Source organism: Argentina anserina, chromosome 5, assembly GCF_933775445.1.
Source record: "Argentina anserina chromosome 5, drPotAnse1.1, whole genome shotgun sequence".
NCBI classification, from domain to species: domain Eukaryota; kingdom Viridiplantae; phylum Streptophyta; class Magnoliopsida; order Rosales; family Rosaceae; genus Argentina; species Argentina anserina.
Window position 1 is genome coordinate 7,036,074 of NC_065876.1, and position 14,209 is coordinate 7,050,282.

General features: G+C 37.3%; 3 protein-coding genes across 3 annotated transcripts; 2 read left to right on the forward strand and 1 right to left on the reverse strand.

Annotated features, from left to right (window-relative positions):
- Positions 1 to 1,919: 1,919 nt before the first annotated feature.
- Positions 1,920 to 6,215, reverse strand: LOC126795407 (uncharacterized). Its single transcript, XM_050522248.1, has 6 exons — positions 5,975 to 6,215; positions 3,195 to 3,438; positions 2,616 to 2,688; positions 2,333 to 2,472; positions 2,130 to 2,196; positions 1,920 to 2,048 (listed from the first exon to the last, which is right to left on the reverse strand). Exons 1-6 carry the CDS (start codon positions 6,213 to 6,215, stop codon positions 1,920 to 1,922), a joined length of 894 nt encoding a protein of 297 aa, XP_050378205.1.
- A 1,842-nt stretch (positions 6,216 to 8,057) lies between these two features.
- LOC126794870 (disease resistance response protein 206-like) lies at positions 8,058 to 8,894 on the forward strand. Its single transcript, XM_050521662.1, has one exon. It carries the CDS (start codon positions 8,137 to 8,139, stop codon positions 8,695 to 8,697), a length of 561 nt encoding a protein of 186 aa, XP_050377619.1. The 5' UTR covers positions 8,058 to 8,136; the 3' UTR covers positions 8,698 to 8,894.
- A 4,234-nt stretch (positions 8,895 to 13,128) lies between these two features.
- LOC126794940 (dirigent protein-like) lies at positions 13,129 to 13,905 on the forward strand. The gene has a single exon (XM_050521737.1). It carries the CDS (start codon positions 13,147 to 13,149, stop codon positions 13,720 to 13,722), a length of 576 nt encoding a protein of 191 aa, XP_050377694.1. The 5' UTR covers positions 13,129 to 13,146; the 3' UTR covers positions 13,723 to 13,905.
- Positions 13,906 to 14,209: the final 304 nt, after the last annotated feature.

Here is a 14,209-nt window from a genome sequence, read left to right on the forward strand (position 1 = left end):
TGGCCTTAGCCTTGGAATATTGTTGCAACCCCCCCCCCCCTCATGGCCTATATATATATATATATATTCTCTATTCAGAGTGAAGCTTTACTCTGAGATTACAGAGTGAAGTTCCAATTTTGACATATTTTTCGGTTAATTCATTTCACCATAAGCGATTCAATATGTTATTCAAGATCATCTCTATAAAATTTCATCTAATTCAGACATCGTTAAGGTATTGAAATTAGATTAAATCAATGAATGAATTAAAACTGTTCAACGTGAACCGTTCATGTAAATCTTAATTTTGAAAGCTCAAACTATTGTCAAATTCGATGAAATTTTGTAGAGATGATCTTGAATATCATACATAAATATTGAATCGCTTATGGTGAAAAAAATTGACCGAAAAGTGTGCTAAAATTGGAACTTCACTCTGAATAAGGACTGTATATATATATATATATATATATATTTGCCGATGTAATCATAAAAAACCAGTTTTTTAGCAATTTTAGACCAAACTTCGGATAAACTTTGATTTTCGGCTAAGCCAGCACCAATTCTTCGATATATTTCTTGTTGGAAGTATCCTTGATCCCATTGATAGCGCGTCGGACCAAACAATTCAATCGGGATAGTTACTAAACCATACCACATAATTCAAGCAACTATATATATATATAAACTTGAAGAGAACTTGTTAATTGATCGAAGGGACATCACTGATCAACAAATTTTTTTTGTAAATCAATATATCAATATATCATCTGTACCAGCTGCTCATATTCGTAATTGAACCAACTACGATGGGTTCTCGTTTAAAAAAAAACTATGTTGGGGTCAAAAATCAGAAAGCTAGTGAAGACTGAAGAGCAAGTCTATCTCAACCCGCATATCAATTATAATACGAGCTAGTATGTATACAACCTTCATATAGTATATGTGTAACGTCTAACTCGCTAGTTTTTTTTTCTTTTTTTGAATAAAGAGTTAATACGGTTGTCTTCAAGTTTCCATTAATGAAACTGTCGAATACAAAAGGAAGACATATAGTCTAAAATTATGATTACAAAAACCTGAAATAATATCAGAATTCTCTACAAACAAATACTTAATAAAACACCAACTAGCAAATAGTACAACTTTAATGACGACTCTATTTATTTTGTCACAACGGTGAAGTAATAGAAATATTAGTAGAATTGTAATTAATGCCTATATACATATAAATCTTTACTCATTTATGCTCCAAAAATGATCGCCAGTTATCGATGATCTTCCCTGGAAACTTTTGAAGGAGCGCTCAACCCGATTTTGTCCATGTGATCAAGGCAAGTGAACAACATAATAATTCGATTCTTAGAAAGTTAAGAAGAAGACTAATCTAGCTAGCTCTTTTTAATTATATCCTTTTGATTCTCTGATGCCGACTCAAGGTCAGACTAACTAAGAGCTCACCTACCACATAACTCCATATCCAATTATCTATAAAGAAAGCATATTGATACCCGCATATTTCTTTGGACCAGCAGAACAAAAATCTAAATCAACACCTACCTCCACCAGTCTCCCACCAGAATAGAACGCCAAGAAGAAAAGAGCAGAAAATTCTCGGGGACCCCAATCACTGATGCGTATACTACAGTACAATAAGTACCGACTGCCTACTATAGCTGTTGAACTTAATTTTGACCAATAATGAAAAGAGTTTTGAGACTTTGAGTCCAAATAAAAATATTGGTTTAACTCAATGAGCATCTTTACCTTCATGCATTTTTTTTTTAAATTCATCATCAGTACCTGAATTTTAGTGGTAAGATTAATGTGTTACTCAGACTTATCAAACTATCACTATGGTACCCAAATTCATTATTTACTATCAATGAGGGGTCGAAGACCATTTTCCGGCACAGAGTCGTGAGTTTGATCAGTCCCTATTTAACAAAAAAGGACTGATTCATTGTGGATCTTCTAAGTTCAGCATTGGACTCAGCCACTGTAGTTATCTCCATCACATTCATCAAGCAATTCAGCTGCAAATCCCCACTCTCCTTCTCGACAATCTTGGCCAAACAAATCAACCCTTTCGTCTCTATAATTTTTCAACTATTCACCAAACAATCTTTACGCAACTTCCACAATACCTCAACACAACCAACCTTAACATGAAGCATCACCTCAGCACTCTCAACCTCTCTCTCCCTCTCTTTCCTATAATGCATACCACCTATACTACTCCCATCAGAATGATAATGTTTCGAACTAAACGAACGCAACCGACTACTCGAATTCGAACCCTTCCCAACTAACTCTTTATTGATCACAAGATAATGAATGCTAGGCTTACCCACTTTCTCCTTTTGGCTCATCCAAAACCGTCTCCATAGCCAACAACGACACCAACGGCCTAGTCACATTTTCTCTAGAAAACTCTTGCGCAATCAGATCAAGCTCCGCCATTTCTGCCACCAGCTTCACCACTGTCGCCTGAACCTCATTGGAGAGTCTTTTAAGACCGAAACAATCATTGGAATCCCCTTCAAATCGATCACAATCCGAACCCTCTCTTGGTCCGTAGCAACATGGAACAGAGTATTTGCCACTACAATTTGGGCTTTTAGCGAGGATACCTCCTTGGGAAGCTTCAACAGCGGCGTGACTCCGCCCTCGTCGACGACGATCTTCTTGTTACGATCACTGTCTCTGGCCAAAGAGACGAGTGAGGTGGTGTAATAACCCTAAATTTCAAACAATTTTAAGTTTGATCTTAATTCAATAAAATTTGGAATTTTAATATGAATGAATGTGATTGGTTGCGAATGTTACGAAAACGGAAACGGAAACGTTCCGAGAACGTTTAATAAGAAAACGTTACGTTTCCGAACGAATTTATCAACTTTTATTTCCGTCGCTCGGTTGCGAAAACTTTCTTCTCGGAAGTTGTAGAGCTCGTCGATACGAGTTCGTGAGTATGTGACACGTTCAAATCGGACGTCGGAGGTAAAAGTTATTAACGTCGGAAGTTAGTTTCCGATTTTTGAAACGAGTATAAATAGACATTTTTCAGATTAGGGTTTCCATTATTGGAAACCCTTCTCTCTCTCCTTTCGCCGCCTCCCTCGTTTCTCTCTCACTCTCTCGGTTCTCTCTCTCCCTCCCCGAAACCTCACTCTCTCTTTCCCTCAATCTCACCTTCCTCCTCGAATCACCCGATGATCTCCTCAGCCGGAGCGACGTGGTCCTCACCGCCACGCTCAACGACCCCGCGAGCTTCCCCGCAGGCAACCCCGCGAGCTTCTCTCGTTCCCCGACCCTTTGCCTCGCGCCGATCGTCGATCTCCAAGCAGCCGTGCCTCACCGCTGTCCCCTGGGCATCACGAGACCTCTGCCACCACCCTCTAGCACGCCGTGCCTCTTCCCGCCGCCAAGGAGCCACAACGTCGAGGGAAGCTCCTGCACGAAACCCATCAACGATTCAAGCTTTTCCAACGCGTTTTGGACTCCGATCTAGGTAAGGAGGCTTTCAAATTCATGGTTGTGATGTTTGTGGTTGGATTGGAGTAGTTTGGATGGAGATTTGGGCAGATCGGAGGTGGTTGGAGGAGATGGTTACCGCCGCCTAGAGGCGGCGCGTGGGAGTGCGTGGGCTAGTTTAGCAGGGGTCTGTGGTGGTGGGAAGGAAGAGGAGGAGGAGGAGGAGAGAATCACGGCGGCGGTGGCATCACACGCGCTGCCACAGTGAGTGGCGCGTGAGTGCCACGCGCGGCCTGCCGGCGGGTGGTGCGTACACCCCACGCGCCGCCACGTGCGGTGGTGTGACAATGTTTTCCGATAGGGGTATTTTGGTAATTTACTTAAATGTAAATGTAAATTTTATTTACTACGATAAATGTAATTAAATTTTACCTTCGGTAAATGTAAATATAAATTACTTTCAGTAAATGTGAAAAGTAATTTTGTAAAAGGTAATTAGTAAATTTTATTTACTGAGATTGTATTTACATTTAAATAGTACGTATACGTACAAAAATACGTATTAATATTTATACATACAGAAATACGTATTAATATTTATACGTACAGAAATACGTATATAATATTTATACGTACAGAAATACGTATTAATATTTATACGTACATGAATACGTATTAATCGTATATTTGAATAGTAACAGTGAACAGTAACACTGAACAGTAATTTCGTAAAACCGAAAATTGCTGAACAGTAACCGATTATTACTGTTTCGGCATTTAAAGGTTTACGAAACGATTCTAAAATTCTTTTCTTATCTTTTCAAGGTGATCGTTAAATCGAGGAAATGAATTATCATCAGGAATTGTGGAATTTCGCTCGAGTCGATAAGGTGAGTAAAATCTCACTTATTTACGAATCTACCCTTGCGGCGATTCCAAGATTTTTGCAAGAGTTTTTAATATTGAATTACGACACGTATACAATATAATGGATTACGTATATATCGTAGATTACGTATATATCGTATAAATGGTAATAAGTACATATATATATAGTTTGCTATATTATATACTGTTATGAATTCATTGGAATTAGTCATTTCGAATGACGAGAATTAAATGTTGAGCATGCGATGTGATTTTTGTACAATATGAGGTGTGATTATTGTACGTGGTTTTAACATGAGTTTGTTAAAATGTTTTGTCTTCGGACGAGTTTTGTCTTCGGACGAGTTTTTGTCTTCAGACGTGTTTATGAAATATGACATGTATACGATATAATGGATTATATATATATTGTATAAATGGTAAATATGTACATATATATATAGTTTGCTATATAATATACTGTTATGATTTTATCGTGATTTATGTCATTTCGATGACGAGATTTAAATATCGAGCATGTGATTTTGATTTGTACAATATGATGTGAGATTATTGTACGTGATTTTAACATTGAGTTTGTTAAAATGTTGATTTGTCTTCGGACATGATTTTTGGTACAATATGATGTGAGATTATTGTACGTGATTTTAACATTGAGATTGTTAAAATGTTGATTTGTCTTCGGACATGATTTTTGGTACAATATGATGTGAGATTATTGTACGTGATTTTTAACATTGAGATTGTTAAAATGTTGATTTGTCTTCGGACGTGATTGGTACAATATGATGTGAGATTATTGTACGTGTTTGGCAAGTCGGAACCTAGCCTTTGGCCGGGCGAAAGTTACGATACAGTTAGAGCTCTAGTCTGTCTGCCTTAGTACTGCATGTGAGGTAACGGGTGGTTATCTGCTCATGGGTACTCAGATTGTTTTGGATGTTGGGTAGCGGGTGGCTATCCAATATCGGCGGTGTATTACGAGAGGGGTAACAGATGTGTACCAGCGTTCTTGGTACCCGTATTATAAATGCATTTGGGTAACCAGAAGGGTTACTTAATTTCTCATGAGCGCTTCTTTTTCTTTGGGACAACCAGATGGGCCGTCCACTGACTCATGAGTGCATTTATATTTGTTTGATTTGTGGATTTTCGTATATATTGATATGCGAGTTATATATTTTCATTTTACTCATACGAGCTGTAAAGCTTACCGGGTTTGTGTTTACAATCCCGGTGCACCAATTCGATGGTGTAGTGGATAACTCCGCAGGTGTGGATTAGCGGGAATTGACGGACCGCTCAGAGGACTTGAAGTTATTTATCTCCAGCATGCGTGAGGATTTGGTGTGACTATCTTGTGAGGATTATACATTTCTAATTGATATAATGTTGAATTATATGTTTGGTTTGTAATAATTGGTTTTCTGAGTTGTATTGAGAACTCAGTGATGATCCGCTGTGCACGTTAAATGATTTCGATTTCATTGAAATTGTTTTGGTGTTCTAACGACTTTGAAATTTTGAGTTTTTAGGCTTGAAATTTTAGGATCGTTACAGGTGGCGACATCTACTCAGTCGCGAAGCTAGCCCATTTGGATGGTTGCAATGTAGAACCAGACCCAACTGAGAATGGGGTCGTTGCTGGCAATCGACGGCAGGGAGAGGTTGGCGCCGTCGGACTTGAAGACGGAGAGGAGCCACTTCATGTTGCCAATGGAGGACTCGAGGAGGGCGGAGACTTTGCGAAAGTCGGCGGTGGTGGTGATGGAGAAGACCTGGCGGAGAACGCTGATGTGGCGGCACTTGCGGACGAGGGCGAGGGTGAGGTCGAGGTCCTTGGCGATGTCGAGCTCCTTGGCGGCCATGAAAGCATGAATCAAGTGGGAGGGGTTTGGTTTTGAGTTGATTTTGGGGAAAGTCGAATTTGTCATTTTTTAAATGGGTATTTGCTTCGCACGTGATCAAACTGACGACTACATGCCGGAAAAGGCATCCGGCCCCTTATTGATAGCAAATAATGAGTTTGGATACCACATTGATAGTTTTATAAGTCTGGATACCACATTGACCTTGTTACCAAAATTCAGGTATTGATGGTGAATTTTTTTTAATGAAACCTTATGCATTTTGATTTAGAAGGTTTTGGGTGACACGATCTTAACAGTTGTTATAAGAAAAATAATAGTCATTGATAGCCGCACGCACAACGTAATTAATAAAGAGTTACAAGTTCATAGTTAATAAAGAATAAAATCGCATGAGTACAAATAACATATTCGCAGTTTTTGTCTGAAAATATTAATATACCTAGTTATGGATAGTTATATGATCATGGCAGCAGCTAGCAGCTCGAATACTCGATAAGTACTTCGATGACTTAACATCGATCTTCTACAAATGTACCCTAGTTAGGTTACTCATAAGTTTTGACTTATCATCGATCTTCTATGTCTTGACGCAATATAATGTCTTCATCTGTTCATCTTATCACCCTCTTGTTTGGCCATATACCATTGACCAAGGCTTTTACTTTACATCATTCTCCAATTTGTCATGATTCAATATCGACGAGCTTCTCCCATATGCGACTACTTTATTTGCACTTGGCAATCCTGGATTTTAAGGCTAGCTAGATCTTTAGAAAGCTTTTCTTAGTTTATCATCATCATTTTTAGCAGCCTGGCCTCACCATTTCAGCACCTTGTGTAATTTAAGCTCATTGTTGTCATGCTCCTCATGGTAATACAAGTTGAGCAAACATTAATTTAAGTTAATTAACTCTTAGTGGGCTAGCTTTTACTTAAGAAAAGATTAGCACATAAATAAATAAAATTAAAGCAAATAAGCATTTGAACTAATGATCGGAGTCGGAACTATCAAAGCAGAAGAAGTAATAATATCAGAGGAGAAAGCTCCTAAAATAAAATTCATTTCTCCTTATACGGTTCGTGAAAAAAAAAATCAAATTTTAGTGCTTGGTTTATCTCAGAAATGTTGATAAAATAAGACAGAAAGTATGTTCATTTAGAAATACAACGTTCTCTAGCTCATTCCATGTAGATGGTATGATTGTTATATAATCTTACAAGCTAAGATGCAGTATGATCTTCTTCTTTTTGTATTATCAAATTGTGAATATGAATTACTGATACAAATAAGCGGGTCTTTTTATTATTTGGCAATCAAGTGTAGTCTTGCACTCTCACTTTATTAACTGTGTAAAATCATCGCCCTGTTTAGTTCGTGTCTACGTTCGATCATAACTTCATAAGCGGCCTTAAACTTCGAAGTCCAGAAACTAGTTTCAACAAAAAAAGTCCCGGGACATTATTGTTTATAGAAATAAGAAAGAAGCGAAAGGATACTACGTACACTAATTGGGAGTCAAATTGGATTTCTTTGGCCTATGAAGTCAAATAAAGGCTAATATATGACAATAATTCACTTATTTTGTTGGTGAGTTGCATTATATGGTAACAGTGGTAGGTGGAAACCTAGCTACATCAAGAAGAAAAGTCTAATTTAAAAGGCATGGAATACTTATCTTCCATGTACGTACATCGTAAGAGACTCCATGTGAGTTTGATTTTTAGCTCTTGTCGTAATCGAGCAACTATGGAATAACCACCTCCAACCTTCCCACTCATTATATAAAGCCATGAACTGGAGTGAGCTCGAAACTCACAACTTGCTCTATCTAGCTACTAGCATAAGCGATCATCCTTTTCCGGCCTCTGCCTCATTCTCTTTGGGATTAGTCTCCTCTGCTTGCATTACAGAGACACAATGGGAGTTAGAAGTTTTATTGTTTTTGTTTCCTTCTTCATGTTGTTCCTTTCTTTATCTTCAGCCTTCCCTAAACATAAGAAACAGTATAAACCATGCAAACACCTAGTACTCTACTTCCATGACATTATCTACAATGGCAAGAACGCTGCCAATGCCACATCTGCAATTGTAGCAGCACCTCAAGGAGCCAATATGACCATCTTGGCTCCCCAATTCCACTTCGGGAACATTGCTGTTTTCGATGATCCCATCACCCTTGACAACAATCTGCACTCAAAGCCTGTGGGCAGGGCACAAGGCATGTACTTCTATGATACAAAGAACACCTACACCGCGTGGCTTGGTTTCTCGTTTTCTTTGAACACCACAGCCTACCAAGGTAGCATAAACTTCATCGGAGCCGATCCTCTTATGAATAAAACTAGAGATATATCCATTGTAGGTGGCACCGGAGACTTTTTCATGCACAGGGGAGTTGCAACCATCATGACTGATGCGTTTGAAGGTGAAGTATACTTCAGGCTCCGGGTTGACATCAACTTTTACGAGTGTTGGTAAATTGAATGCATGTTTTTAAGGCTTTTATCAGTTCCGAGTTATGTCAAATGTGAGAATGGTGTTCAAATATGTTGGGTCTGTTTCATTCTAGTGTGCTTAAATTTAGTTCTGAATTAGTCAATCAGCAAGTAAAAGATAAATTTACAGTCCATTTTGTACTTTCATGTCCATCAATAAACAGATTAACTGATCAAGTATGATCTTAATTTTCCAAATATATGGTTTCTTTTTTCTTTTTTGAAATGACAAATATATGGGTTTTTTTTGTAATAAAATATATGGTTTTTGTGTGAAGAGTAATTCTGGAAAACGCCCGCCATTAATGGCAGGGACAGCCAGGTCAACTTATAGGAAGACTTCTCTTTTCAAGGCCTAATCATCATGGGATCGCTTCCATGTTCAGTATCGATGATCTCTTCATGCGAGCGCAGGTATTGAAGGTATGAACCAAAATCCCCCGAACCTGAGTCTTGTTGTACGTAACAAATGGTAACATCAACTAAAAGACCATGTATACGCATGGGCGGATCCATGTGGTAGGTTGTCTGGCCCAGACAGAGTTGAAGAATATATAATATGTTAATACACATAAGTAATGAAAGTAGTGATGGTTCAGTTAGTAAACTACCTAATTTATTTTCCTCTATGTCTAAGGTTCGAATCATCTTTCTAGCATTTCTCATCTACTTAGTTTTTTTATCTAAACCCTACATATATTTTTCTCTAAACGCTTAAGGTATGATATACATTTTTTTCTTTTCCTTCCCTTTTGCTTTCTATGGTACATATATTTTGAAAGAATGTTTTGCTAAATTTGAACTTTCAATTATATGAATTCTGAAAATGTTTTCTTATATATATCATTGCAACAACAAAAGAATTTTCTTTTGACGAGTAAAGCAAATATATATGTATCAAGAAATTGCAAAAAAAAAATTACACTTCTAATTAGCCTAGACAGGTTTCTGATCCTGGATACGTCATTGTATACACGGATACAGTTTACTTGAACAAAGTTCTTTAGGAATCGTTGATGATGTAATCAAGAAATCAACTATATATATATATATATATATATATATATATATATATATATATATATATATATATATCATCACCAGGTGATTGTTGAACTCCGATTAATTGGCTCTCAATCGAACTTGCATGCTTGATATACTAATCATGGCCGGCCGCCCCAGTTCAAAAACCTGAAATTCTGAGTAATGTTATTGACTTCCATAGAAATTCACTTAGGAACTATGAAGCACGTACACGGTTTCTGGGGTCTATAATGTGTGTCCCACATAGACACGTTCGGACACGCGAACTCACTTTAGACACGGCCCGGATACGCGAGTATCTGAATCGGACACGCGGACACGCACCAACTCATGATAAAAGTGAAAATACTTATGGTGATATTCGAACCTTGGTCATCCAAGGTACCAACAACTCCTCAACCCTCAACCATTCCAACATATTCAATTTCTGTTATATTTATGCACACTTTAATATATATATATATATACAGTCTATATTCAGAGTGAAGCTTCTCTATAAAATTACAGAGTGAAGTTCCAATTTTGGCACACTTTTCGGTCAAATCTTTTCACCATAAGCGATTCAATATTGAGGTATGCTATTCACGATCATCTCTACAAAATTTCATCTAATTCGGACATTGTTAAGGTATTGAAATTAGATTAAATCAATGAATGAATTAAAACTGTTCAACGTGAACCGTTCATGTAAATCTCAATTTTGAAAGCTCAAACCATTGTCAAATTGGATGAAACTTTGTAGAGATGATCTTGAATACCATACCTAAATATTGAATCACTTATGGTGAAAAAATTGACCGAAAAGTGTGTCAAAATTAGAACTTCACTCTGGATAGAGAATATATATATATATATATATAAGGAGAGAAACTCGTGATAAAAATAAAAATGTTTGTGGTGGGATTCGAACATTGATCATCCAAAGCACCCAACAACTCTTCAACCATTCCAACAAATTCAGTTTTTGTTATATTTATGCACACTTTAATATATATATATATATGTATATATATATACATATATATAGTCCCTATCCAGAGTGAAGCTTCACTCTGAAATTACAGAGTGAAGTTCCAATTTTGGCACACTTTTCGGTCAAATTTTTTCACCATAAGCAATACAATATTTAGGTATGATATTCAAGATCATCTATACAAAATTTCATCTGATTCGGATATCGTTAAGGTATTGAAATTAGATTAAATCAATGAATGAATTAAAACTGTTCAACGTGAACCGTTCGTGTAAATCCCAATTTTGAAAGCTCAAACCATTGTCAAATTGGATGAAATTTTGTAGAGATGATCTTGAATAGCATACCTAAATGTTGAATCGCTTATGATGAAAAAATTTGACCGAAAAGTGTACCAAAATTGGAACTTCACTCTGTAATTTCAGAGTGAAGCTTCACTCTGGATAGAGACTGTATATATATATATATATGTATATATAAAGAGAGAAACTTGTTATAAAAATAAGAATGTTTGTGGTGGGATTTGAATCATTGGTCATCCAATGCACCCAACCATTCAAACAGATTCAGTTTTTGTTATATTTATGCATACTTTAATATATATATATATATATATAAATAGAGAAACTCGTGATAAAAATAAGAATGTTTGTGGTGAGATTCGAACATTGGTTATCCAAGGTACTTATTAAGTTATTAGTTATTCCAACAAGTCATGTTTTCATTATTTTAATGCACACTTTGACATATATATACATCTAAATACTTTCAAATTTATAAATTAATTTTTTAATAAATATATATATTAAAAATAATATTTAATTGACACGTGGTGTACGTATCCGTGTCTTAAAAAATTTATATATGCCGTATTTACTTATCGACTCGTGTCCAATACAGACACTTGTGTTCATGTCCGTGCTATTTGGCTTAGGAATCATCATCGATCCTATAACAACATTGTTTTACCTCTCAGTCGTGGTATTAACGACCTCTGTATATATGAGTCCCGTTTGCACAACTCCCCGTTAGATTAGGTTCATTATAATCTAAGGGTTGGTAATTGATGAGCTAATTTGAATAAAATTTATATTTTAGATTTGTTTGGTCATTATCTCAAACCCATCTCCACCCCCACATAAGTCTTCTCATCCTCAATCCTCGTCTTCTCCTTGTTTCGCCGGAGCTAGTGACGAAGACCGACCACGGAAGCCACAAAGCAAGATTCGCTATCCAGCTTCTACACCCTCTCATTCATACACACAAACAAGCTTTCGAATAACAAGTTTAACTCCAAATCCATTATGCAATATTGCAGTATACTTAGTTCAATACCTATAATTGAAGTGTTTAACTTACAGAAGCAAACCCTCTCTAAATTCCAAATTTTCATAGGACTTCTTTACCGTGGTGGTGGCGGTGAGGTTGGGATCCGGAGACAGCTTGCATTTGACAACCGTGAGTACGGAGGTGGGGTGCTTGGGCTTCAATGCAACAAGAGAAATGGTTAATTAGAGTGGTAGGAGGTGCTGGAGGAGCGTGGATGGCAGGAACTATAGCGCGACGATGGCTTGCTTCCTCGATGGTGACGAGGGGAAGAGAATCGGAGGAGATTGGGGATTTGAAAAGAATGATTAAACTGATTAAACAAATATGAGATAAAAAAAACTTGTTGACGGATCCTGCATGTTTCTAAGGTGGTAGCTCGGTTGGTGTGGATCTGGTGGCACTGCTGCTCTACAATAATTTGGGGGAAAAAGTAGTGGATCGTAATTGGTCTTAGTTGAGTTAGACTTGCAGGAGGATAAGGCGAAAACACTCGAGCTCATGTATGAATATGATTCAGAAACTGGACAATGGGAATCATTGATGGTGGTGATCAATTAGTTAGCATGGAGTTGGTTCACACCAACAATATCCAGAAAGCAAATCTTACTAGACCTTTTACTATTACTCTGAACTTTACATAATAATTCACTTTCTCTTCACTGTAAGTTACGTTGAACTAAGTTACATAATTTAAAACTTTCACAAAATTTGTCAGTTTCAGAATGAGGATGGTTCTCAAACTGGCAAAATTCATTCTCTATTTTCTTTTTTCTTTTTAGTTCGTTTTTAACCGACGCCCTAATTTCTTAATGGTTCCTAAGCCTCCACAACTTGGTCCCCGGCCAGAACTCAAGTCATGCACCAATGATTACGTTTATCTTAGACTGAAAGCTAACAAAATGAACTAGTCCACAATCTGAGTAGTCCACCTAAAATGCCTTTCAAGCCAAGCGTTAGCCAACAATAGTCACACTAGTTTAACATTCTCCAATCTCCTCTAATCCTATATAAGAGGATGACCTGACCACAACCCCTTCACTACTTAGAGCTCTAGCTTCCACTACTTATCTATACCAAAATTTAGCAATGGAAGTAAAAAGTCTAGCTCCAACTCTTTTCCTCTTCTTCCTTCTGTTTGGAACCTTAACAGCTTCCCCCACCCTCAAATCCAAGCCTCACCATCGCCGTCCTCTCCCTTGCAAACGCCTCGTTTTCTATTTCCACGATATTATTTACAACGGCAAAAATTCCAAGAATGCAACAGCAGCAATTGTGGGTGCACCCGCCTGGGGCAACAAGACCATATTGGCAGGGAAAAACCATTTTGGGAATATGGTTGTGTTTGACGATCCGATCACTTTGGACAACAACTTGCGCTCGACCCCGGTTGGTCGTGCTCAAGGCTTTTACTTGTACGACAAGAAAGATATATTCACTGCTTGGCTCGGGTTCTCCTTCGTGTTCAACTCAACCCAACACAGGGGGAGCATCAACTTTGCTGGGGCTGATCCATTGATGAACAAGACCAGAGACATTTCAGTCATTGGTGGAACTGGTGACTTCTTCATGACTAGAGGGATTGCTACTTTGTCAACTGATTCATTTGAGAATGAAGTCTATTTCCGTCTCAAAGTTGACATTAAGCTGTACGAGTGTTGGTAACCATAGAGATTGTGACTAGCTATTTGCTGTACGTGTTGCTTGTTTTTGGATCAATGTTTTTCCATTTGATTTCACTTTGTACTCGAGTTTTAAGCATGCAGCTAACACTCTTTTCCTGTTTTGATTCTAATGTATTTTCATATATGAGCGAAAATTTGATGTTTTGTTTTATCAATATATGAATTGTCCTTCCGCAATATAGAGTGATTCTCAAAATGTTGTATTGGAACCAGGGGCGTATTTAGGTTTTTTTTAGGGGTGACTCTTGTATCCCCATTGGTCAAGACAAGGAAAAAAAATTAGGTTTTAATTTTTTTGATTTTGGGATTCTCCTTAGCGAAAGTATCCCCAATAACCGACTCTACTCATTTGTTTTTCTTCTATACTTTACTCTTCTCTTTCTCAATAACGTGTCTTCAGCCAAGTATCTCTTATTCTAAAATGCTAGCTAAGTTAATAGCTATTACGTCGCTAATCTATTAAATTG

Coding starts and splice junctions, on each gene's coding strand:
- LOC126795407 (XM_050522248.1), bottom strand. CDS start 6,215: ATGGCCGCCAAGGAGCTCGACATCGCCAAGGACCTCGACCTCACCCTC. Junction 2,689..3,194: donor CCGGCTGAGGAGATCATCGG/GTGATTCGAGGA, acceptor CTCTTTGGCCAG/AGACAGTGATCGTAACAAGA. Junction 2,197..2,332: donor GAGCCAAAAGGAGAAAGTGG/GTAAGCCTAGCA, acceptor TATGCATTATAG/GAAAGAGAGGGAGAGAGAGG.
- LOC126794870 (XM_050521662.1), top strand. CDS start 8,137: ATGGGAGTTAGAAGTTTTATTGTTTTTGTTTCCTTCTTCATGTTGTTC.
- LOC126794940 (XM_050521737.1), top strand. CDS start 13,147: ATGGAAGTAAAAAGTCTAGCTCCAACTCTTTTCCTCTTCTTCCTTCTG.